Source organism: Amphiprion ocellaris, chromosome 1 (assembly GCF_022539595.1).
Source record: "Amphiprion ocellaris isolate individual 3 ecotype Okinawa chromosome 1, ASM2253959v1, whole genome shotgun sequence".
In the NCBI taxonomy this organism is placed as follows: domain Eukaryota; kingdom Metazoa; phylum Chordata; class Actinopteri; family Pomacentridae; genus Amphiprion; species Amphiprion ocellaris.
The window spans coordinates 28819781-28847275 of NC_072766.1; the positions used below are offsets into that span (position 1 = coordinate 28819781).

The following is a 27495-nucleotide window of genomic DNA, read 5'->3' on the forward strand; positions in this document are numbered from 1 at the left end:
AGTGCTTGGTTGTTTGTCTCTACATGTAGCCCTGTGATAGACTGGTGACCTGTCCAGAGTGTCCCCTGCCTTTGCCCCAATTCAGCTGGGATAGACTCCAGCCCCCCGCAACCCTAATGAGGATTAAGCGGTGTATAGATAATGGATGGATGGATGGAAAAAAATCTGGAAAACCCCATTCTGCTTGTTTTTAAACTGTAATTGGTAAGGTGGAAATTCAGTCAAGGCCAATATTTCACACATGATGTCTTCTAGCATATAAATAAAACACATTCAGAACATGTTTACAAGGTTGAAAAAAAACTCTGAAAAAAGAAAACCTGCTTGCTGTGCTATGTGCAACATCATAGGATAACTAAAGTCAGTTTGGTTGATTCTCTGGAAAACCATGATCAGTGAACTGACTGGCATTACCATCCCTAGATCACTAGCTACAAACAATATCACAAACATATTGTCTCATATTTCATTAGCTGATATCTTGTAGATTATGCGTTATTCCTTTTGTTCTTTTTTATTTCATTTTAGTTGCAGTTTTGTATACAATCTCTGCCAGTCATTGCCTACGATTAAACCTTTTGTATCTGTACTGTTTTGTAACTGTGGTTTGGGAGGTGGACGAACTCACATGGGAGCGAGACTCTCGGGGCAGGAGGGAGCAAAGGGTTTGCCTGTTCCTGTTGTGGGCATCCAGATCCACAAATATCACAGACCAGGAGCAGCCCTGCAGCACAAACACACACAGAAAGACAGACAGCATCCCAGTTACAGCTGAACTATACTTATAGTTCAAAGGTACAGCAGCAACATATAGTCTCCTGTTCTGTATGTGAACACCCACAAATATGAACAAGTGCACAAGCTCTCCACTATATAGCCAAAGAAAAACAACAAACAAGCAAAACAGTTAAAATGGCTTTCAAGCCTGCACCATCTCACACCTGACACCTCCGCACATTAAAACTGTTTTGCACCAACACTGGGTTGATATATTTGGCTTGCACATGTGTTTGAAATACAGTGTGGGAGTGTTGGAACAACAAAGTTGATAGTCATCCTACCACTTCAGACGACTCCATGTACAGAAATGAAGTGCTACTACCATGAAGTAGTTAGTTCATTCAGTGCACTTAAACACGTTGAGGAGGGGGAGCCGTTTATGCTTTTTACTTACAAAGGGAAGTAATCAAACCTTTTCTGGTTTCAAAAAGCTGGTCCAGTCCACTTTATCCATCCATTAGCAGTGCTTACATAAAACCAACTGAGTCATTCCCACAACCTGCTAAGCAGTTTCTAATGTAAGTCAGATGCATTATGTATGAATATTGCCAGAGTCTATTTTTTTCTTCCAAAAAACACGTCTGGCCCAGGCTTTTTAGTCAAATCAGCAAGCTTTCCTTCAGCAATTTGCAAAGTGCAGAGGATTGCTTGCCACTAGTGTAGGCAGCTGTGTGACATGAAATGGCCCACACATGGACACATTTTATGCTGTTACAGTATATAGTAGCAGTGTTAAAGGAAAAAGAAAAAAAAATGTATGACAAGTAATTTTGCCTTGGAAATGTGCTCTTTTTACTGGGATTTCTTGTTTTGTTTGCTTGTTTATTTATTTGAAAACAGTTTTTATGTGTGTATATACACTACTGTTCAAAACTTTGGGGTCACCCAGACTATTTCATGTTTTCCATAAAAACTCACACTTTTATTGATGTGCTAACACAATTGCACAAAGGTTTTCTAATCATCAATTAGCCTTTCAACATGATTAGCTAACACAATGTACCATTAGAACACAGAAGTGATGGTTGCTGGAAATGGGCCTCTGTACCCCTATGTAGATATTCCATTAAACATCAGCTTTTTCCAGCTAGAATAGTCATTTACCACATTAACAATGTCTGGACTGCATTTGTGGTCCAATGTAATGTCACCTTCACTGAAAAAAATTGCTTTTCTTTCAAAAATGAGGACATTTTGAAGTGACCCTAAACTTTTGAATGGTAGTGTGTGTGTGTGTGTGTGTGTGTGTGTGTATATGTGTATATATATATATATATATATATATATATATATATATATATACATATATATATATATATATATATATATATATATATATATATATATATATATATATATATATATATATATATATATATGTACACACACACACACACACACACACACACACACACAGTGTCATGTAAAAAATTATTAGACCACCCTTTGTTAATTTAATGTCAGCTTCACAGCTTTATGTGTGTGTGTGTGTGTGTGTGTGTGTGTGTGTGTGTGTGTGTGTGTGTGTGTGTGTGTGTGTGTGTATATATATACTAGTGGTGGGATGCGATTAAAAAATGTAATTAATTACAGGCTTTGTAATTAATAAATCGCAATTAATTGCAGTTTTATCAAATAGGAATATTTGAAACAATAAGTAAAGTTTTTCAATTCAAATAACTTTTGGTTGACAGCTGAATCAATGAGTAGACATATGCGTGTTCATCATTTTAAATTTAAATTATTAAAATTAATACAATTTTAAAATGGGGCATATAGAAAAAAGCCATATTGATAATTTATAGCCTGGATTTATTTTTCCATTGTATGGTACATAAGAATAAGTAGTTCAAGGACCTTCAAAAAGTTGAAAATCCACAGATTCATTCTGTTTTCAGAGTTTCTGGGTCTGATAAATGCCGTAATTTTGATGGTTCTGTTTTTAGGAATATAAATTTTTATTTATGCACAGGACTTTTTTTCAGAAACTAAAAGCTTATACTTAACTTATTAAAAGACAGACATTATTCTGGTTTAAGGTATTATTCGCGTCATTTCTATTTATCTGCATTTTTCATCTATCTACTACATTCAGAGATTACTGCAAACTCAAAGTGTAACTATAGTGATTAAATTGAACATTTTAAGGTTTTTGTAAATTCAAGCACTTTAAATGTCTTCTAAAGTGGTCTATTAGGGGATGACTACACCGCTAGCTGTTAGCCGTTAGCAGGACTGTCGTAGCTAATGTTAGCTCTGGTGCTAACAGCAACATGTTTTACATTGAGGTGATAACGTCGGCTTGAAGTGATGCAGTGATCAGAAAATTCTTTGTTGTACATTTTGCAAATAACCACGCTTTTATCCAAGCTGACAACAGCAGAATTTTTAAAAGAAAACTTTCTGCCCAGCAAGCTCAATGTGTCTCGTCTTCCTTCACTGTTCAACGAACCTTCTTCTGCTGACATCACTCCTGTGTATCTTCATCACGGCTGCAAACAGACTTAAGGTTCATTATCGCCCCCTACTGGGCTGGAGTGTTCATCAGAGTTACTGGTAGGCCAGAAATAAGGGAACTGAGAAAGGTGCGATAAAATGCGTTATTTCTTTTAACGCGTTGTTTTCCCTGTAATTAATTTATCAAAATTAAGTCCCAGCCCTATATATATATATATATATATGTATGTATGTATGTATGTATGTATGTATGTATGTATGTATGTATGTATGTATAGATAGTTAGATAGATAGATAGATAGATAGATGGATAGATAGATAGATATATCCACTCACACACAAATAGCATTTACACAGGCATTTAGGCTTGTAGATGTGGCCAAGACAACTTGCTGAAGTTCAAACTGAGCATCAGAATCAGGAAGAAAGGGGATTTAAGTGACTTTGAACGTGGCACAGCAGTTGGTCCCAGACAGGCTGGTCTGAGCATTTCAGAAACTGCTGATCTACTGGGATTTTTACACACAATCATCTCTAGGGTTTGCAGAGAATGGTCAGAAAAAGAAAAAAAATCCAGTGACTGGCAATTGTGTGGATGAAAATGCCTTGATGTGAGAGGTCAGAGGAGAGTGGGCAGACTGGTTGGAGATGACAGAAGGGCAACAGTAAAACTATCAGTATATATTGAAAGTAAATTATAGATTACTAAAAACAGTACCAGCATATAGATTTCATCATACCCCTTACAAAAACCCTTTATTAATATATAATACATTACCTTGGCACTGTTTTCTGTGCAACAATGTAATGATATACACAAATTAAATGAAAATGAAAAATGGTGCACTGAGTAAGTTGTTTGTCTACTCTCCTATATCCATGTATCTGAGTGGTGTGAATTAGGTGACAGGCCCTAGATGGAAAGTGGAACCTGTTAGAACTTGATTGTCCAGTTGTGTGTACACAGCTGTATGAATTTAATGACTGGCTTTAAAGTTGAAGGATCCTCTTCCTGGCAAGATCAATTTTTATTTGTCCAATTCAATTGGATGCACCTATCTTTGCATCTGCAGTGTGGCTTCAGGGTGGACGCGAACATCACAAACTGAAGGCAGTGTGTTCATTCATCTGGTATAAAGGCTAAATTTGATTCACAACCACAAGTCTGCAGTCAGTGGACAGTGCGATAGCAGAGTCCAGAATGTTCCAAATGTTCCAGTTTAAGGCGTTGGAGGGAGTTACATTTTGGTGTTGGAGGGATGAGAGTCAGCTGGGAAATCAAGACTGATAGGGATCATTAATAAGCAACTGGAAGGCTTTTTCATTGCTTTTTCAAGCCACTGGAAGGTGTTTTCATTCCCAGAGGGATAAGAGACTGGATGTGAGACACACACACACACACACACACACACACACACACACACACACACACACACACACACACACACACACACACACACACACACACACACACACACACACACACACACACATATACTTACTGAAGCCCCACACAGCATGGATCATAAAGCAGCCACTTCTATAAATTAATTCTTTCAACAAGCTGAGCTTGATGACAAAATCCATTTTCAGGCACACTTAAATCCTTCATTTTGCAGGTGTTCAGAAGAGAAACACAAACACCTTTAAAGCAATACCTGTAACCCATATTCAATGATAATATAAAATTTTAGATGCATTAAATGGCCACAGAAGCCAATATCTGGCAAATGCCCAAGTGGAGAAAAGAAGAAAAGATAAGAGAGGAGGTTTGCTAAGTGGAGGGCTTCATTTTCCAATCCATTAGCAGGTGTAATGAATGTCCCTGTTTTTCCTCTCCTGCACAGGAGCAAGAAAAAAAAAAACAAAAAACATAAAACATATCCACTAATGGACTAAGCAAAATAGCAGGTGGTGAGATTCGGAGAGAAACCAGGATCAACTGTGGCCATTGATCAGAGTCTGTAAAGGCACAAACAATTTGCTGAGACAAACACAAACAAGCTAAACGAATCCCCTGATGGTCAAATGTCCATTCAGAGAAACAGTCTTCCATGAGCGCAGCAATAATTAATGTTGATGATGTCTCCTCATTCAAACAGCCACGACTTTCTATAAATTCAGGTCAGTCACTCTTTGCACAGTGTGGTGGCACTGCTCAAGCTGATGTATGGAGCTGTAATTGGCTGCTGCAGATCTGAATTAGAAACTAGGCCACCAATCTATAAAGCAATCTTGCATCATGTGACATGATTAGACAGGGGAAAAAAATACCAATGTCTTGGGATTCGTATGAGGAGGAAATGTGCATGGAACATGTAAATTATTCAAATACCTGGTTTCCAAACAGGTTGAATCCATTGATGGCCTCTAGAGCAGCTTTAGCAAGGCCCACGGAGCTGCAAGATAAGAAACACTTAGCATTACACAAAACATGCAATAAACAGATATCCCTGACACTATGGGGTAAAGAATACCTTGTACCTTGTAATTTTATAAGCATGACAACAAATGTGTGGCTCTGATAGAGGTAGTGATACACACCAGGAGTGTTCTGAAACACATTTGAATCTCAAATGGCTATGTGTCAGGATTTAATAAAGCTGAAGGCTCCTGAGATTCTTGGTCGACAGTAGATAATGGATCTCTTAAAGTAAAAGAAAAAAAATTGAATTTCACAGTGGCTGGCTACTGTGATTGCAATGCAGACAAAATGTGAATCAATTTCACTGTCATTTTGTTTCCTTTTCCAGCCTGCCAAAATTTCCCTTGAAAAGGAAAGGGGGTGGAAATTGCAGGAAACTTGGCGATGACTGGTGGTAGATCTGCTGACATATCAAATACATTCAATACCATTAGTGAGGCTTGAGTCGATGCTTAAAATATACAGAATGGCTGGCTATTTCAGCCTGCAAAAGAAAGCTCCTGAAAGTAGTTCTGCGTAACACTCAGAGGAAAAAATGGACAGTACTGGTCAGGATTTGATGGTTGACAGAGAAACAGGATGTTAAAAAGTGATACCGGGAAACAGGACCAAAGCAGAATGATGATGCAACAGTTTCAGTTTAGGTGGAGATAAGATTCACATGATGAAAATGTTGCTGTAGACTGTGAGCTCATTCAATAGGCTGCAGACAGCATTCTGCTACTCTTACAATAAGGGTGGTTCCATACAGCAGTTCATATCCCAGTTGGGGTCATATTGGGTTATTTTATGCTTCTTCATATTTATTTACTTGAGCTGGGCCCCTGTTGAGAATCCCCACAGCCCACCTTGTCCTTAATGCACAGATTATGTATCAGTTCCCCCAAGTTTATTGTGCCATTTGAGAAAAATATAAACACAGATGATTACAGTCCTGAGAGGAAAAGAATCGGTGTCATGGCCACTCACATCTAAATACAGTAACCTTGTGAGCAAATTTCTTTGCTCAGGTCATGTAACAAATCTGCTATTTTTTTTCATTTCTTTACTGATGCTCATTTTCAGGCAACCTATCATATTTTAGATGGGCATGACTTATCACCCTGGTAACCCAGAAAATGAAGGAGAAGAGTCATATTTTAACCCAAAAATTGTATATGTCCAAAACCTAAACACTAAGGCCCGGTTTCCCATACAGGGATTAAGCCCTAGTTGTAGACTAAATAACACTGTAAATCAGGGCTGACTGAAATGGCTTTCTCAGACAAGGATTAAAATAGTCTCAGACTAGTCTTGAGTTAAATAATCTCCTTTCTTGAAGGGATATTAGAGCTAATCCATTTCTAAATCAAGACTTAAATTAAACCTGGCCAGAGGCAAGTTTAGCTTCAGAGTAAAGGCTGCATTCCTTATGGTGCATGGTGAAAATGGATTACCTTGACTACATCAATGACGCCGAAAGACCATCACCAAGACCAAAAAGAAGACAGCTCAGAGACATAGGTAACCCGCTTATATTGATGATACAGATTTCCGTGACCGTTTTCATATGTACAAACACAATGCAGCTGAAATCTTTTGCTCGATTCAGACACTTTCATGTGACTCAGAGATGAGATCCCCTATACCTCATGCATAATGTATCATATTTAAAAAAATAAATAAAATTATTTACGACATTTTTAAAGGAACATTTACAGAACAAGGAACATGGGAACCATATTCCCAACATCAACAAGAATAATAACAGCAAAAAAATTATTAAAATAAATAAAATAATACTAATTAATAATAATAATAATAATAATAATAATAATAATAATAATAATAATAATAATAATAATAATAATAATAATAATAAAGTAAATTAGAAAAATAAAGACACAGGTGAGGGTCTCGGAACAAATTGCAAATCTATGCATCACAATAACAGGGCATCACAATGACAATAGTAGTTAATGTTTATCTATTTCAGCAGCTAAATACACACACCATTTTTTCGATTGTTTTTTTCCCTGGTCCTTTTGGTGTCTTATAGAGAAAGTCATTTGCTCTAGAGCAATGGTTCACAACCTATTTGGCTTGGAGCCCCCACCCCCCACCCACCCCGATTTTTTTTACTATAAAAATTCCTTAAAATTATGAAAAACATTTTTAATATCAAACCAAGTTGTAATATGTCCAGCATGAGCCAATTAATGGCTGCAGTAAATTTGGTGACACAACAAGTGAAGTTATTGAATAGTTGTGTCTTTCTTTGCTGTTGCAGCGTTTTTGCTATTTGCAGAAGGTCTCTGTTCACTCGTCACACAGCCGGCTGCGCTTAGACACCAATGTTATTTCTGCAGCTTGAAAGACAGCTACTTTTGATTAAACTGGGCTTGTAGCACATTGTCTACCTTACAATGATGGGAAAGAGGCATCGTTTATGTTTTGACAACATATAAACATATAACTCTAATGAGTTATTGATGCCGGAAGTCCGAATCTGTGAATATCTTTCCGACTTTACCAAACTGCGTTTTGTTTCCTGACGTTGCTGCAATTTGCTTGGCTTCATGCTGTCATTTGCTAGCATTTCACCACAAATCAATGACGCTGATCTGATTTGGCTTCAAAAACATGATCTGAGTTGTCCTTGATTACCTTTAGTCTGAGACTTTGTAGTCTGGAACTAGTTAATCTGAAGTGAAATAACATCTCAGAAAGCAACTGGATTAGTGTGGATTAATTTAAAACACATTAGATCAGAGTGCATCATAGGACAGAAACAGCTCTGGTGAAAGTTACTAATGACCTTCTCATAACGTCAGATAATGGACTGGTCTCTATACTTATTTTATTGGACCTTAGTGCAGCATTCGATACAATCGACCACAAACTTTAATTACAGTGACTAGAACATTGCATTGGCATTAAAGGGACAGCACTGGACTGGTTTAAATCCTACTTATCAGACAGGTTTCAGTTTGGGCATGTCAACAATGACTCTTCTGAGCATACTAAGGTTAATCATGGAGTTCCTCAGGGTTCTGTCTTAGGACCAATACTGTTCACATTATACATGCTTCCCTTAGGCAATATTATTAGGAAGCACTGTATTAATTTCCATTGTTACGCTGACGACACTCAATTGTATTTATCTATGAAGCCAGATGAAACTAATCAGCTAGCCAGACTGCAAGACTGTCTTAAGGACATAAAGACCTGGATGACCTATAGATGACCTATAATTTCTTACTACTGAATTCAGACAAGACTGAAGTCATTGTATTTGGCCCCAAACATCTTAGAAAATTGCTTTCAAAGCATATAGTTACTCTGGATGGCATTACATTGGCCTCCAGTACTACTGTAAGGAACCTCGGCGTTATCTTTGACCAGGACATGTCCTTTAACTCACACATAAAACAAATCTGTAGGACTTCCTTTTTCCACCTGAGAAATATTGTGAAAATCAGGAACATCCTGTCTCAGAGTGATGCAGAAAAACCAGTCCATGCATTTGTTACTTCTTGGCTTGACTATTGTAATTCCTTATTATCATGTTGTCCCAAAAGCTCTCTGAAACATCTACAGCTGATCCAAAATGCTGCAGCCAGAGTACTGATGGGAGTTAGCAAGAGAGATCATATTTCTCCTATATTGGTTTCTCTTCACTGGCTTCCTGTTAAATCTAGAATAGAATTCAAAATCCTTCTTCTGACATATAAAGCTCTTAACAACCAATCTCCATCATATCTTAAAGACCTGATAGTACCATATTATTCTAGCAGAATTCTTCACTCTCAGACTGCAGGCTTACTTGTTGTTCCTAGAATCTCTAAAAGTAGAATGGGAGGCAGAGCCTTCAGTTATCAGGCGCCTTTCCTGTGGAACCAGCTCCCAGTTTGGGTTCGGGAGGCGGACACCCTCTCTATTTTTAAGACCAGGCTTAAAACCTTCCTTTTTGACAAAGCTTATAGTTAGGGCTGACTGGGGGACCCTGACGGGGTGAGCTGATGTTTTCATTTGCACAACTGACTTCCCCTCTTGACGTCCCTTTAGTTTGCCCCTAGTTATGCTGCTATAGGCCTAGGCTGCTGGGGGACCTCTCTTGATGCACTGAGTCCTTCTCTAACTACCTATGTATTTACTATATATACCATTATTGCATTACACTCACTCTGTTTCTTTCTGTGTCCTTTCTCCGAGTGTCCCTGGTCCCAGAGCTGGATGCTTCAGATGTGTGGTTGTTCTCCCACCAACTGTAACCCTCTACCTCTATCCCTCTACCTCTACCTTTCTACCTCTTCTGTCCCTCTCAACCTGCCCGGCCAGCAGGCAGATGGGTCTCCCCACATTAGAGCCGGGTTCTGCTCGAGGTTTTTTTCCCTATTAAAAGGGTGTTTTCCTTGCCACTGTCGCCTTTTGGCTTGCTCTGGGGGTCAGGCATATGGGTTCTGTAAAGCGTCTCGAGACAATTTGACTGTAATTGGCGCTATATAAATAAAACTGAATTGAATTGAATTGAATTAGTTTAGTCTTGTTTTTATTTAAGCCCTCAACGCGAAATTGGGCATAAATGTAACAATTGTTTATGAGAAAACTTCACAGGGCACCCTTACATTAAAAAAAAAAAAAAAAAAAAAAAAGCTTGTTTAACTAAAATAATTACTTAATTTCTATGAGCACCTGGTTCAGCAAAACAAGCAGCTATGACCACTCACTGTATAAAAATGGTCAAACCTTCTGTGGTGGCTCCATCTTGGCAGTGCCTGGCTCCTCCTAACTCCCAGCTAATCCAGAAATGAGCAAAGAGGTGGAGCAGGAGTGGAGCTGAGGCAGCAATGCAAACATCTCATATGACAACACCAGCATGTCCCTCAGAGCAGCCACATCATTAATTATGTATCCTTTTAAGCCTTAACAGGTGAGTTATATATAAAAACTCATTTCTGTACAGGGCTGCACAGTGGCTAGCACTGTCGCCTTGCAGCTAGAAGATCCCCAGTTTGCGTCCCGGCCTTCCAGGGTCTTTCTGCATGGAATTTGCATGTTCTCCCTGTGTATGTGTGGGTTTTCTCTGGGTACTCCGGCTTCCTCCCACAGTCCAAAAATATGCTGAGGTTAATTGGTTATTTTAAATGGTCCGTAGGTGTGAAAGTGAGTGTGATTGTTTGTCTGTATATGTAGCCCTGGGTGACCCCCGGATGACCTGTCCAGGGTGTCCCCTGCCTTCACCCTAAGTCAGCTGGGATAGACTCCAGCCCCCGGCGACCCCAATGAGGATTAAGTGGTGTATAGATAATGGATGGATGGACCTGTGTACAGTTGGCATGACAGGGAAATTAGGTTTGTAGACCCAAACCCTTTTGTGTCTGGATTTTTTTTGTTGTTGTTGTTTTTATTGTCCACTATGGTCACCAACTGGTCACTAACTCTGTCTATCTAGTGTTTGGTGCAGGGCAGGTACAGCGAGTGTGTCAGTTGTTGCTGCTGTTAGGAGATTCAATACGAGCATCAAGGCTAAACAAAATCATAAAGTTTAGGTCATAAAAACCCAAACAATCAGCTGAAAGAAGCTATAAAGAAAAAAGCTCCAGAATGTTGAAGGGAACTGTAGTCAGGTGAAAAATATTTGCGGACTCACAGCCTATTTCACACTAAGACATAGTGATTTGATCCATTCTTCATATCAAATATTGATCTTAAAACAGGATTCCGACACAGGACCCACTGCGACTGAAACTGTAATTTAACTGGTAATCAAATCACTGTCACAGTCAAAATGGTAGGAGTGGAAACATAATAAAAGTAACTTATAGTACATCACAACAGATTCACACTCTGGTGATTTTAATTTGTGCTGCAAAATGAAATATTCATGAACATATGACAAGATCCCTCTTTTTGGATTTGTATTAAAATGTCATTTAACTCGTTAAAAGTTGGGATACTGCAAGATATCCTTCAGCTTTTGAGATTAGATACACTATTTTAAATAAAACAGCTCTATTCTATCCAATTCACTGAATGTGATGATAAGCACAAGGCAGATGGGAATAAAATGAATCATTTGATTTGATATGGACAAATAAGTACTCTGTCAAAACGAACACATCTTTTCCTGTTCTTTTCCACCAAGTCTCTTTCCGCTCATCAGTACTCTGGGAGAGGAGATGAATTCTCAGTTTGATCATTTACACAGATCTTGTTTACATGGAATCATTCTGAATCAGCCACTGCCACAGTTCACTATTTGCATGCAGCTGTTAATTGGTATTATGCAACTACATGTATAAACTAGCTCACTAATTGTGGTAATCCAAAGCATGGCCACGAGGGGAGGAAATGCAAAAATACATGAAGACACATTGCCTCTTCACTACATTGGATATGTTATCTTTTCTTGAGGATATCTTGGCAAGTTGCTGCCAATTTCCTTGAATTGTTGGAGAAAGAAAAAAAAAAACATGCTTCCCAGAGATAAGCAATGGCAGAAATTGAGGATCTTTATCAAGACTCTGAGGGAGGAGAGGGAGGCTAGTTCGACCTTGGATGATAAATCAGTTCAGGAGCATGTAACAAAAACTCATCACACTGGCTCAGAACAGTGCTGGTGTTTAAACATGTGGTTCAAAATCCTTATCTTCAAAGGAGTTAACTGTTGATCCATTACATTTTCCCTCAGTTGAGGTTATTTACTTACTGGTGGATGGTGTGTATTTGCCAGGTTGCGCCGATTTGACAATTCCATCAGTGAATACAGCTCAGTAATCAGTGAATCACCCTTCACACTATAATCATGCAACAGTTGCAATATCTGTCAAAGTAATTGTAATATGATTTCTATTTCATGTTGTTAAGGTGTATCATTTTATTTGGGAAAAGAAGACATTTACACCATTTCCTAAACAAAAAAACTAAACATTTAAACAAATTCACTTTTGCTGTTCAGCCCCACTGCTGAAAGTTTTAAACCAATGATTGATCCGGACTACTAATTTCACAGTGTTTTGAAATTAACTTCAAATAATAAATGAGGCAAAGTAGAAACATTCTTATTTCAGTACAAGTAAAGATGCTGTTCCATAACAGAGTATATGTAAAACTAGAAAAAGTATCTGACAGAATAATGTGTACTTAAAGCTGCAAAGATCCATATTTATATACACTACTGTTCAAAAGTTTGGGGTCACACAGACAATTTCATGTTTTCCATGAAAGCTCACACTTTTATTCATGTGCTAACATAATTGCACAAGGGTTTTCTAAGCATCAATTAGCCTTTCAACACGATTAGCTAACACAATGTACCATTAGAGCACAGGACTGATGGATGCTGGAAATGGGCCTTTACCCTTTTGTAGATATTCCATTAAAAATCAGCTGCTTCCAGCTAGAATAGTCATTTACCACATTTGTTATGTCTGGATTGTATTTCTGATTCATTTAATGTTATCTTCATTGAAAAAAAGCTGCTTTTCTTCAAAAAATAGGACATTTTGAAGTGACCCCAAACTTTTGAACGGTAGTGTATGAAAATCTATTTTTTTTAACCTTACTAACATGTCCATATGGTGTTTTTTAAATGCTAGAAGTCAAATCGCCATAGTGTTGACGCAAATTAGCAGTCAACGCTATGGCTAAACTAAAACTGCAGTGTACCTATGACAGTCTTAAAACCATGGACTCAGACTTTCAGAGTTTCATACATAACAAAGTGAAATAACTGATCCTGATAACCTGCAGGGTGGGCTTTCTGTGTCATTACTATTTATCAGAACAAGATTCCAGGTCTAACATTTAAGGCTAAAATACTCCAATATTGCAACTAACATTGTTTAGCCTGTGGAGTGTTTCAGTATCATTCTGATTGTTTTATAACGCTGATTCCCTGTCAATGCTCTTGTCAGGTTCTTTTCTAGGAATGGAAGGCAGTGTCTTTCAGTAGAAAAGCTCTGGTACTGAACACAGTGAAGATTTCAGCAGCTAAATATGATTCCCTCAGGAGCTGATGGTACAAAATGCATGCTAATGTAGGTGTGTATCTGGTGGATGTGTAAATATGCAGCTTTTTGCTAACACATGCCATATTAACTCCACAAGGTGATAATGTGTCACAATAGTGTTATGATGGAATGAATTAATGCTGGTTTAGATTTATAAAATATAAATAAGTGAAACAAAGTATGGGATTGTTCTACATTAGGGTTAAACATTTAATCATTTCTAAATTGAAATCATGATTTGAAACAACTCTGTTAGTAAATCGCAAAGGCTGCAATTTTAGATATAGGTTTTGCAGGGTGTCTGTGCCAGGGTTTAAACTGTTGTGCCAGTGGTCTCACAATTTTACGTCTTCCTGGAAGAGTCGGTCGCATTTCCATTCAGTGTTGTTCATCACCCAAAGACAGAGGTGAGTAGTAACGAGTTACATTTACTTGAGTAACTTTTCAAAAAAAATGTACTTTTGAGAGTAGTTTTACTCTGCCATACTTTTTACTTTTACTTGAGTATATATCTAAAGAAGAAATGCTACTCTTACATCGTTATACTGGGCTACGACTTGTTACTTTTTTATTTACCACATTAGATATGCTTTATTTTGCCGAAGAGATGCCCCCAGTGGATCTACCACATGACTGTGTCTCACCAATCCGACGAAGCAACAATAATCACGTGACTCCGTTTCACCAGACATCGTCCTGCAGTCGCATGACCACATACGAACTGTGGCGGCAGAAAGGCACAAACTCTACACACGTAGCAGACAGGGAATGAAAAAAATGGGGGCATTTTCAAGACGTTTGACCTGGCTTTGGAGTCCGACAACATTAGCATAGCATTAGCATGGATATCTCCGTGCTCGTCTGCTGTTTACTAACATGGGCGAAGTGAAGCGTGACGTCACGCTTGGTAGTCCAGCATGATACAGCTGGGGGGTGGGGTGGGGGGATCTGAATATTCGGATCTCAAAATTAATATTCAGACAACGACCGAAAATTCGGACACTTGGGTCCAGCCCTAGTTGTAATGTTAGTTTCTATCTACTGAATTTGTGCCATTTGGAGGAAAGTGAAATACAGCATACAGTATATCTTGTCACTGGAAGTAGTTTGCACTGTTCAAGCATAAAAATGTTACCTTACTACAGGTATTTGTTTCAAAAGCTTTATGTTGTGAAAACGGAGATTTGGAAATATGTGTTTCTCGTCATTTTGTAAAGATTTTTTTATTTTATTTTATTTTTTTTATTTTATTATTTGGAAATACCAAAATTTGCACATTTTACATTTTTGTCTGTCTGATCACATCATTTAAAAAAAAATAAATCGGACATTACCATCAAACAGTTACTCAGTACTTGAGTAGTCTTTTCACCAAATACTTTTTGCTCTTACTTGAGTGATTTTTTGGATGACTGCTTTTTACTTCTACTCGAGTGATATTATTTTGAAGTAATGTTACTCTTACTTGAGTACAATTTTTGGCTCCTCTACCCACCTCTGCCCAAACATGCAATTTATGGTTTATTCTATAGATCAACATCAGCTAAAAATCTAGTAAACAAGCTTAGTAATGATGACTGATTCAATGTGATTTCCTTTTTACCTTAGATAGGTTTGGAATATGAATATTTATTCTCATTAGCTTTGGTTTACATTGTAAAAAAAAAAAAAAAAAAAGAAAAAAAGAAGAGCTAAAGGAAATCTTAAGTAAAGAAATAAAAATGAGACACCAAAGTTTGGTTTACATTTTTGTATAACCACATCATTTGGAAGTGGAAGTGGAAGTGGTTTCATCATTTCAATTGTTGAAAAGTAGGATGTTAAAAATTATTTCATAAATCAAATCAGCAAATCATTAACTTGACAATTTTACTGTGTCTCCCTGTAAATACTTATAGCATTTGAACATTCTCATGTGCATTTATTTTTCTGCACATTTTATGTGCTGTTCATCTTTTGGCTTACCTGGAATGCAGCTCAGTGCTGCCGTTATTGTATTTGCTGCCTCGCTCCCACATGCCATAGTCAGGCACCCTGTAGGCTCTCTCCACACAGAACACCAGGTTCTGGATGAAGGAAACCTGCACACAGAAAACAAACATCAAACCCGAGAAGGCATGGGACACTGGGAATGAATGCAACACAGACAGCTGCACACAGTATCCTAACACACATACGCGCACACACACACACATACACACACACGCACACGCACACGCACACACACACACACACACACACACACACACACACACACACACACATAATGGATGACCTGTGATATTGATCTGGGCTGGACCGTGTAACTCTCACTTATTGTAAAGGTTACTAAAGTGGATAAGAAAGCTGATTTCTCATCAATGCTCAAGGTGAAACTGACCCTGCAGCAACGCACAAAGTGTAATTAAGTAGTTAAGTGTGTCAGCAACTGCAGCTTTAGCTGCATTGCCTTGTCAACTAGCAGTAACCAAGAAGGGACTGAACTGACAGAAATCACAGCATCCGTTTCTAGCAGAATTTTAATTATCAGTGCATCACTCTTTTATTAGACGCAGCAGCATCCTTGATTTCAACACCACACGTGAAGGTGGTCTCATATTCTCATATCTATCATCTGTTCCATATCATCTTTGCAAATACTGTATCGAAAGGGGATGTGTCAAAATCAATAGCCCCATCTAGGCAAAAAAAAAAAAAAAAAAAAAAAAAAAAAAGAAAAGGGAGAGTCATAAAACGTGTTAATTCTTAAAGGCCTTGAATCATTAAGGAGATCTGAAAGTAGCAGTGCACTGGTGTGTGGCTTGAGTGATGGGAGATTTAATCTAAAATGACAAAGTGGGGGAGAGAAAAGGAGAGAGTGAAAGAAAAAGATAGAGAGAAGCAGATAGAACCTGTGTTGGACTTAAATAGGCCAGTCTGCGAAGGAGGGCAGGGGAAGAGGGAGCAAAGCAGATGAGGCTGGGAAAGAGAGAAAGGTGTTTGCTGGGCCTGTTATTTGGGGGTTTATAAGTGGAGTGATAAATGAGGGGACATTTTTAGTATCTTAATGGTATCTTAATGAATTTTATTGCCCACTGGCCAAACGAGCTTCTCTGTCTCCCTGCCACTAGACAACCATCCTGCCAGTTCTGCGTTTTTTGGAGGCAGTTTGTGAACATAGGCACATTTGCAAAAGCATACTACATGTGCTTCTGCTTTAACCCATGTGCCAGCAGTGCTCACACTGCGAAAAAAAGGCAGACACCTGTATAATGTGAAAAAAACAAAAAAACAAAAACTGAGACTGAGATACGCGCAAGCTAATGAGTCGCTCCATTTCATGCCGCATGAAACTGAAAATGGCATCTGGAAGGAGGTCGACAGTGCATCTTCTCTGAGGACACACAGCAGTACCACTTCAAGAAAAAAAAAATACTGCAATGCAGCTTCCAGCTCAGTCAAGTGAATGCCAATGGACTTCACAAGCAGTGACAGCTAACAACAAACTAATAAATACTGTACTGATGTGATTAGTCCAAATGAGACACACTTCAAACAGTACTCAGTAAAAACACCAATCACAAATCCTTATGCTCAGTGGATCTGATGTTTGTTAAAACAAGGATGAAGGGTGCAGACTGCTTCATTCTGAATTATGCAACCTAGTAAGCAGTGTTTAACCATACAAATTAGGGTTGTTGCACAAACAGAGCTGCCCTCATGGAAGTTATGTTGTCAATTTGTTTCGTCAGGAGTGAGAACAGAGAAAAATGAGCGGTTATTGAGGATGGGGTGGGTCAGGAGGTTCTGTAAACAAAATCCAGACTGTACACGCTAATTGGGTGGTTGTATAATGTTTTACTCTGCCCATACTTTCTTGAGATAAGCCCAATTTAGTAAACAAATGGAATCCTTTACTAGGGGCACCAGTTTCACTGCTCTGTGGCGGTAAGTGAAGCTGTGAACGAGCAGGCTGTAAAACTGACAGAATTAATGACATTACAACTGCTCCTGGGGGCCACACAAAAAATAGCACCGTATGTAAACTTAACAGCCAAGTTGCCTTGTTGGACCACACATAAAGAAGACAAAAAATGATGACGGACAGATACATCAAACTCGGAACAAAACCAATGACAGCAGCTTTTCGATAGTGGGCTGGTGTGCTGCCAAATAAGACATTACCGGTTCGATTCCCAGGAGGACATTTAAGCTTCCACAACGAAATCATCTTAACATTTCCCCGCTGAAAGTCAATTGAGCGGTTCACTTAAAATACAAATGTGAGCCAAGCCATAAAAGTGAGATACTGAACCCTGATCCTACATTTGCGCCAGCTCTAGGATATCTGTGGCTGATTTAATACATCTAACTGGCTTTTAGAGACCCTTCAGTCTTAGTTTATAGCAACTAGCTGGATCTTTAGAAGGCTGTATATGATAATGCAGAAAGTTGTCTATCTCCTTAGCTCCCCCAATTTGCCTAACAATAAATAGAGATTTACAATACATTTTCAGAATAACAATTTTCTTGTCTGTAAGAGCAGACTCATGAGCAGGATAAACTTCCTCATACTCAGTGTAGCTCAAAGATGCTTCATGGTATTGTTATGCTATAAGAATGGTTTATATTTTGTAGCCTGCATTCTGCACCTTTGTTAACATTTAACAAGTAGCGCTAAAATAAAATAGATTTAATGCAATTCATGTGAATGCCACTAGTGTTGAAATCTGTGTTGACATGTTTCAGTGTGGACCAAAGTGGATGACAGACCAACAGACTGGTCTGTAATCAATAGCAACGCACTTGAGGTTATAAAAATGTAGTCAAAATATTATCTGTGCTTATATAACATGGACTTAGACAGGTTTCCACCATTTAAAACATCATTATTCTGAAATATATGCAGTCACTTTAACTGTAACAGGAGGAGAGAAGCAGCCTGCTAAACAGCGGACAAATTCAGCAAGAGGAAATGTATTTTTGTTCAGTGCATATGTAGCGATATGAGAGAATAACTTGTTCAGAACCATTTGGGACATAAGATTGTTCCTGTTTGCTTCTACTACACTTGTCTGGATACAGCAGAAGGGAGTACACTCAAGTGCAATATCACTTAAATGTCAAATAACTGTAAATTGTATTACCTTACAATAATGAGATCCTCTAAGTTGAACAGTTGAATATTTGTTCTTGTGTAAAATAAATACTAACCGTTTAGATTTATTAAAAAAGCAGGCTCCACAGTAGGACCTCAGTCTGACAAGTTATACACCTTTTAATTGCTAATTTAAATGATAGATTTTTAAACTTGTCAGTTATGTCTGCCTTCATTTTTGATGACAGACACTGTTCTCCTCAGCATGAAGGATACCAGTATTCACACATTTCTGCAGAGATATTCTCATTCTTCAGAATATTTCTTTACCGCAGGGGTATTGCTCTACCTTTGTCTTTAAAATACCCCAAAGATGTTCTATTGGATTCATGTACAGTGACATGCTTGGCCAGATCATAATTTAAATTTTTTTAGAAACTCTTGTATGATTTTGGCAGTGTGCTTCGAATCATTATCATGCTGAACTATTCCTCATCTGTCAAGCTTCTGGAGACTGTGAGTCATCTTATAAACCAGGATTTTGGTAAATCCACAGGTATTTATTTTGGCATTTATAAATGTCATCTCCCCAACACCTCTGACAGTCATGTAGCCCCTATGATTACACGCCCACCTTCATACTTCAATGTCAGGACGATGCATTTATTGTGGTATCCTGCTTGGATTCATGCCAAGCTTGCAGGACCCCGTCTGAGCCGAACCAATTTATCTTGGTCTGATCTGAGGTTGATGTTATGAACCGTCCTTCACAGTTTCTGAGCTTTCACAGAAACACAGATTTCCACTGATTGTGCCAAGCCTGAAGCACCTGTCTATCTGTTTTTCCACAGCTAGATTGTGCAAGTAGCAACCGATTTGTAGGTGTGTTTTAATAGAAGCCTTGATTATAGGTGTCGTGGTTCATCCTATACATATATGACTGCTATCATTACTGCTGCAGCTATGTACTACAGATTTTTAGTTGTTCACTGCACATGCAGATAGACACATCCATAGATCCAAAACTGAGAAAGTTCTGTGCCTGTGCCTTTTCAGTAGAGTCTGTCTGATGTATTTTTTTTTTGATTGTTCAAAAGAGGAAATGTTCTGTTCTATTCTATTCAACTTAGAAATAAAGTAGTTATAGAGAGGCGTGACCATTTTGAATTATTTAAGTTTTAAATAGTATTTTACGTGATACTACACAGGAGTCTACTCGCCCATTGTTCAGCTGTATGTTGTACATCAGAAATTATAGGATGTAAAGTGTTCAAAATTGATCTCTTTGACAGTAATTTTAGTGTCTCTTTTTTACCTCATCAGTGTTGTAAATGATCTGCAGACCAGAGCAGATCATCTCCACCAGGTACAGCAGAAACAGCGAAACAGCATCGATCTGCAGCAATGATAAAGAGAAGGGGAAAGTGGATGAGACGTCATTAAAAAAACATATCGCCATTTGTACACTGTGTGTTATTCTCAAAATTGTCAATACAGCTGTCTTCGATTTTCTACACAGTATAGAGACTGAGACGTGAGTTTTATATTAGCTATTACGCTTTTGGCATTGGACTGCTCCCATCAATAGTGGTAGAGTTGTTGCCAAAGAATAAATTAATACACACTCGATGCTTAACAGCTTGACAGCTTTAATGATTTTTGAGTGTTTCTTTAGCCTTGTAGGTTCACTTAGATTTGTTTTTATCTCTATCTCTCTTTGTGTCACTAGAAATGCAGCCTCCATCAAAACGTTACGCACCACACTGATCTCCGTCAATAACGTTGACAGAAGAATAAGTCATTTTAACAACACTGACAAACAAAATATGTCACAGAGAGACTGATTGGCTTCTCATAGAATTTTTTTCCCCAAGCACAGCCAGAAAAATATTTTTTTATCATTGTTATATCAAATATGTGACCAGTGATATAATGCCAGGGTAGTGTGGCAAGATTTTACCCTACGGTCTTTATATCATGAAGTAAAACCATCCTCTTTAGCCATATTAAGCTTCTAACCCTTGTAAAGATGATCGTTCTATGTGGACATTTCATTGAAGTGGACAGCTGGTAATGCATATATATCATAAACAAAGCACACACAAACATTCACAATGTGTATCTAAAATGTAATTCAAATGTCATTCTCTTTTTCTTTTTTTTCTTTAGGTTGCCCCCACTTATGTGCTTGCTGGCTGACCTGCAGGTGGTGGTAGTCGCTGTTGGAGTAGACCTCATCACCAGTGTCTACATGGAATACAGAGTGCAGACACTTAGAGGGGCTGGGATCTTTTTTAAACTGCTCCACCTAGTAAAGAGAGACAGAGGGAAAGGATGACAGAGAAAACAAGGGTAAATTTGAGAAGACATTCATTCCCTCATCAAAGGTACAGTATTCATTCCCTCATCAAAGGTACAGTATGCCACAAAAACAGCCTTGAACAATTCGAGAACACATAATTGAGAACCTTGTAAATGAGGTAAATGCATAATAATGAACTTTCTTAATCTCTGTCATTTCTGTCACTCTGCAGCTGTACTGTTTGTTAACTGAGGCTACCTTCTCTTCTACCTTTTCATATCTGAAATGTTTACATCTCAACTGACACTCAAATTAATTTTAATGTACACATACACACATATATGCATCTATAGGGCATGTTTTCTGAAGAAAATTTCCAAAATTCTGCCACTTATCGGAGCCAGTAAGTGTAGAAACAGAAAGAATAACAGGATATTTAGCTTTACGATGCTCCTTGAAGTAGATGTGCTTCTGTCAGAAAAATTAGTGAAATATTAACTTTAAACCATGATTATCCATCAAAATCATTTTATTTGACATCCATCCATCATCTATACACCACCTAATCCTACTTAGGGTCACGGGGGGCTGGAGTGTAGGGACACACTGGACAGGTCACCAGTCTATCACAGGGTTACATATAGAGATAAACAAGCACATGCTCACACCTACGGACAATTTAGAATCACCAATTAACCTCAGCATGTTTTTAGACTGTGGGAGAAAGCTGGAGAACCCAGAGAAAACCCACACATGCACAGGGACAACATGTAAACTCCATGCAGAAACATCCCAGGCCCAGGCCACGACACGAACCAGGGATCTTATAGCTGCAAGGCAACAGTGCTAACCACTGAGCCAAGTGCAGCCCCTTTATTGTACATCAATCCATCCATTATCTACACACTGCTTAATCCTCAGTAGGGTCATGGGGGCGCTGTAGTCCATTCCAGCTGACTTAGGGTGAAGGCAGGGGAAACCCTGGACAAGTCACCAGTCTATCACAGGGCTAAATATAGAGACAAAAAGTCAAAATTACATTCACACCTACAGACAATTTAGAATCACGAGTTAACCTCAGCATGTTTTTGGACTGTGGGAGGAAGCCGGAGTACCTGGAGAAAACCCACGCATGTACAGGGAGAACATGCAAACTCCATGCAGAAAGATCTGAGAAGGCAGGGGATCTTCTAGCTTCAAGGCAAAAAGTGCTAACCACCAAGCCACTGTGCAGCCCCCTTTATTCTACATGTCTCATTTAAATATTTGCCAGAAATTAACCATTTGCACTGCATTCTTCATAACCAAGAAGCCATGAATGGTTCAGGTGCGACCAACAATTCAAGGTTTTCTCAGCTGAATTGCATAAGCAAAATACGCCCAGAGATGGTTTGGGGTTCAGCAGATGCATTTATGTTTCAACTGCCACTAACTTTTGTCAGTGCTTGCAGTTTGTGAAAAGAAACTCAGTATTAAGCTCACAAGTGGTCATTTATTTAAATGTTAATCTATTCATAATAAAATACTATTACAATAAAATTTGACATTCATGTGCTTCTCTTCAAGAGAGATTCTGGACAAATTCTGCCTTTCACATATTGCAATACACACATCTCCTTGAGAACTTGTCACTAGCTGTGTTTCTGTCAGGTAAATTTGGTGGTATTTGGTAAATTTTAAGTTGCACATGACTGGAGAGAGTAGAAAAACAGAAACAAAACTACATGTTTGATGAACGATCAGAAACCCCTAAAAAGAAGAAGAAACAAACAAAATTTTGTCCACCTTCAAGAGGAAAACGGGGAGAAGTCATCAGGAGCTGATTTCAGTCAAGGGAAGTTGTAATTGTTCTTGATATTAAACATGTTCAATGCTGTCTGAACACGAAGACAACAAAAGAAACAGCTGATCAGTCATTTAAGTTAAATGTTCGCTACACTAGAACTTATTCTAAAAAGGAGTTTCCATTTCCCACAAAGCATATTAATTGATTTTCAAACATGTAAAATGCCACTTGAAGTCAGTATAAATGTGTTTTGCAAAATTTAGGAAGATTTTTTACTTTTACTTTATTCAGTTATGTGATGATCGGCGTACATTTGTTTGTCTATTAGAAACATTACTCAAAAACGGAATAACGGATTTGGATGAAATTATCAGGGAAGGTCAGAAATGACACAAGGACCAAGTAATTAGAGTTTGGCAGTGATGTGGCTGGATCCACGGATTTGCTAAAGACTTCTGCATCATTGCGAGATAGCAGCACGGCATCACTGTAACTATGACAACAAGTGAACGCTACATGATTGCAATCCTACTACAAATCGACCACTGCAGATTTACTGGGACTTACCCGTTGGAAATGATACAAGGAACAGTTGATTAAATTGTGGGGGTGTTTCTGAGTCCCATCAATTCCCGCCGCCTGCTACATATTTAGGTCATGCAATTGGGTATCTGTACATAATGTACACACGCATAACACACACCTGTGCTCAGCACAAGGTCAGTTTGTTTGTGGGTACATCTATATTACATGGCCACATCCACATTCTATGTTGCCATGATTTCTGCCACAATTTTTTTCAAGATTTCAATTGTTGGAAATGATACGACTGCTGAGCAGCCTTGGCAGAATACTGCCAATTTTCTTGTTGAATTTTGCCATTTTACATTGACCTTTTCTGATGTGTTCAAAATGTGCCTGGAAATACATTACAGAAAGATTAATGTAATGTGTCAGATTTTTCATGGTCATAAAAATAATAGTGATTTTTTTTAGTGATACCTCATCTGCCACTTACATTTCTTTTAGCGTTTTTGTTTCAGCTGCATCCCTCAAATCTTATTAAAGGCTGCAACTCAGCTGGCGCTGCAATTCCTCTCATCAGTTTCACTTCAACTGTTGTTTAAATTTTAATGTATCACCTAAATCTTTGCTTTTTTCAATTGTCTGCCTGCACCTTGGCAAAAACGTCAGTACTGTTCAAGTTCTTTGCATATCACAACCATACAATTACAGTTCAGAAGCAGAGTCCACATTTCTACATATTTAAGCAGTCTCAGTTTAAATCCATATTCAATACAAGATTGCAAGAACCCATAACTGTTGCAGAGAGATATACTGTACATTATCTGTTGTTTCTCATAAAAAAATGAAGTGAACAGTCAACCTGTCTGTCTGATGAACAATACCCCGAGCAGATTTTGAACAGCATATTCTGCTCTGAGGCAGATAAGGGTCAGATTTAGGGCAACCAAACAATGAGGTGGTTTACAACAAACCCTGTTCAACATTTTAGTTGTGTTTTCTGTTCAGTTTGTTGTTGGCTTTGTGTGTGTTTGTTCCATCGACTCTACACACCAAATCACAGCTGAGACGCCAGCCCTGTCACGCAGTTATAAATAATTGGCCCTTTGTCCCATTTTTAGCTCGTTTGATTCTCTTTTCTCCACTTTTCTCCTGGCTCTTCCCATCATCAAGCCCCCTCTTGCTGTCTCCATTTTTTCTTCCTACCTCCCATCTTCCCTCTCTCCCCACGTCTACCCCTACACTTCCAGTACATTCTACTATTTACCCTGCTTTTTCTTTATTCTGCCTCTTGCTCTTTGTGTCTTTACCTCATTTCTCAGACTTTCCCGTTCTCCTTTTGTTCTTTGGTTTGACACACTACTACTTCCCACCTTTTTCTCTCTGTCTCTTTCCCTACATATGCAGGTCAAAGTGGAGACCTTCTGTCCCACTTTAACTGAAACTGTGCCACTTCCTGCCATCCCATAGTGGCTAATATATGCATCCGCGCAGACAGAGAGAAAAAGTCACCACTATCAGCAACTAAAAATAGGTACTTCTGTTTATGTTTCCATAAAACTTATTCTTCTGTAAATGTCTATCTGATTCATGCTCAAGCAGAATCACAGTATCAAGTTGCTCTACTCTGGGGACATTTGGAGAGACCCCAGATCTTGCTTATTGTTTCAAGTGCTGCAGTGCACCAACGTGAACTTCAAATTAGCAAACCACTTCAATGTCTCCTGTTCCAAAAGTCCACTTTCATGCATTTATTTTACATATGTAGCTGCACAAAAGTCTTGCATCTCATCAAGCCAGTTACCAGATCATTCTTTTCATTTTTTTGATGCGCAGGAGGATAGATTTAATTTTCCTCATGATAAAGGGATATAGACAACCTCCAGTCAGCTCAGCAATAGTTCAGCTAGCAGGTAGTCCAAAATAAAATATTAACACACATTTTATTCTTAAATGTGCAATCTGTCACTTTAAGCCTGCATTAAGTCATATTTTTGTTTTCATGAAGGCAATCTGACAAGCAGTGAACACAACACTGACACATTAGTGGCTCATTAACACTTCAAGCAGCTATAAACCATAATTAGCATTCTGAATAGAGATAAACTGTACTAGTACAGTAAAGTTGCAGACTACAAAACTGAAAAAAAAAAAAAAAAAACTCTTTAAATGTGCTGTTGAAAGGATGGATTAGAACTGATTTAGGGATCAGTTACTACAAGCGACACCTTTAACATTACATGTCCGTGCAGTAATCTGGTCCATTGTTAATGTAAAAATATTGATTAAAGAAGCTTTAAGACTCAGGTTTCGAGTCTAAGATGTAAATGATGTTGGAATAATAAAGATGGAAAATGCACAGTCAGTGCAAAATAGAATAACTGTCAACAGGGGGTATACTGTAAGAATTATCATATTGAAGAAGGGCGGGCAAGCGTTGAGTGTCATTATATTTGAGGTCTAGTGCTTGTGCATTCAGAACACACGACAAAGACAAAAACCAGGTCTTGTGTGATATATTGAGCTAATAACTTTAAGAGAACCATATGGAGCCTTGATGTTCCTTTCTGCTTTATATGGCACATATTTAGGTCACGCGATTCGGTATCTGTACATAACGTGCACATGCATAACACATGCCTGTGCTCAGCATAAGGTCATTTTGTTTGTAAGTACACCTATATTTAATGGCCACATTCTATGTTGCCATGATTTCTGCCAACATTTTTTTCAAGATTTCAGTCGTCGGAAATGACACAACGACTGAAGCAGCCTTGGTGGAGTACTGCGCTCTCTGAGTGCTTTTCTTGTGTTCATATGTAACTAATTTGCATTTGAAAATGTGTTTTATTGTTGTTTTTTTTAACATCATAATGCTGCCTGGATTACACTTTAATTAGCATAACAGTGAAACATTTGTACAGAATGTTTAACAAATGTTCTACTAAAGTTAGCTGCAAAATGTTCTAGGACAATGTACAGTGTATTTTTCCAAAAGCATGTTTTTCTGATTATGTTTAAGCAGTGCAGAGCTCTTGGTTAAGTTTAAGGAAAGCTCATATGACTTAAAGGAGGAGACAGGACCTAAGGGGCAAAGTCACAATCATTTGACTCGTGTTTTACTAGTCTACCTACAATAAGTGCGGCACAAGATGCTACATGACTTAACTATCTACAGAGTCAAAGGCTTGTATACCTTTGCACTCTGTATATATGCAGTAGAGTTTTCCAGACGCAAATTAACCATAACTCACTAATAAAGTTAATTGCCTATCATGGTTTAAAGTCAAACCTTTTCACTGGTGAAACCTGTAATTCTTAGGGAAAATACTTTGGTTTCTCGTGCACAGTACTACAAGCAGAAAATGAGGCCCAGCTGCTGTATCTGCTTCGTGATATTTGCCCAGCAGTGGCCCCGTGACACATCTTCAATAAAAATGCCATGTACTCTGTAAGTGTTGGAGACAGGGCCACAATGAATGCTGCTGCTGTGTGTAATTAGCTGTGTTAAGGCAGCTTTGTAATTAAGACACAGAAAAGCTCTCCCCTAAATTAGTTCATCAAGGTCAAGACGAGATTGCAGTGTACTTTTATGCAAACATGCAGCATTAGAGCAGAAGCTGAATCACTGCAGATTAAAAACTCACTTTATCAGCCTGTCTCATGTAGCAGTAGAGGATCCCTCTCATGCACTTGATGGCAGAATGCTCCAATTCATGGGTCCGCCCCATATCATCATCAATACGTCTGGAGAGCAGAAAGAAGAGGAAGAACACATTAGGAGGGACAGTGAAGAGATGTGCAACTCTGTACTATAAAAAGATAACTATTGTTATTGGGGTCTGAATGGAGCAGTTTTGGTGATTATTCCTACTGATTATACACTACTGTTCAAAAGCTTGGCGTCACTTAGAAATGCCCTTATTTTTGAAAGAAAAGATAACATAAAATCAATCAGAAATGCAGTCCAGACATTGTTACTATGGTAAATGAATATAGCTGGAAATGGCTGATTTTTAATGGAATATCTACATAGGGGTACAGAAGAACATTTCCAGCAACCACCACTCCTGTGTTCTAATGGTACATTGTGTTAGCAAATCATGTTGGAAGGTTAACTGATGATTAGAAAATCCTTGTGCAATTATG

The 27495-nt window shown here is 38.3% G+C and overlaps 1 protein-coding gene across 3 annotated transcripts in view; it reads right to left on the bottom strand.

Annotated features, from left to right (window-relative positions):
- phkb (phosphorylase kinase, beta) overlaps nucleotides 1-27495 on the bottom strand; it is a 227019-nt gene that overhangs the window by 142783 nt on the left and 56741 nt on the right. For all 3 annotated transcript variants that reach the window (XM_023265994.3, XM_055012134.1, XM_023265996.3), the window contains 6 exons: nucleotides 26994-27093; nucleotides 20934-21041; nucleotides 20049-20129; nucleotides 15622-15737; nucleotides 5573-5636; nucleotides 629-724 (listed from right to left, as the gene is read on the bottom strand). In XM_023265994.3, the coding sequence (XP_023121762.1) occupies nucleotides 629-724; nucleotides 5573-5636; nucleotides 15622-15737; nucleotides 20049-20129; nucleotides 20934-21041; nucleotides 26994-27093 (565 nt within the window). The remainder of the gene's footprint in view (nucleotides 1-628; nucleotides 725-5572; nucleotides 5637-15621; nucleotides 15738-20048; nucleotides 20130-20933; nucleotides 21042-26993; nucleotides 27094-27495) is intronic.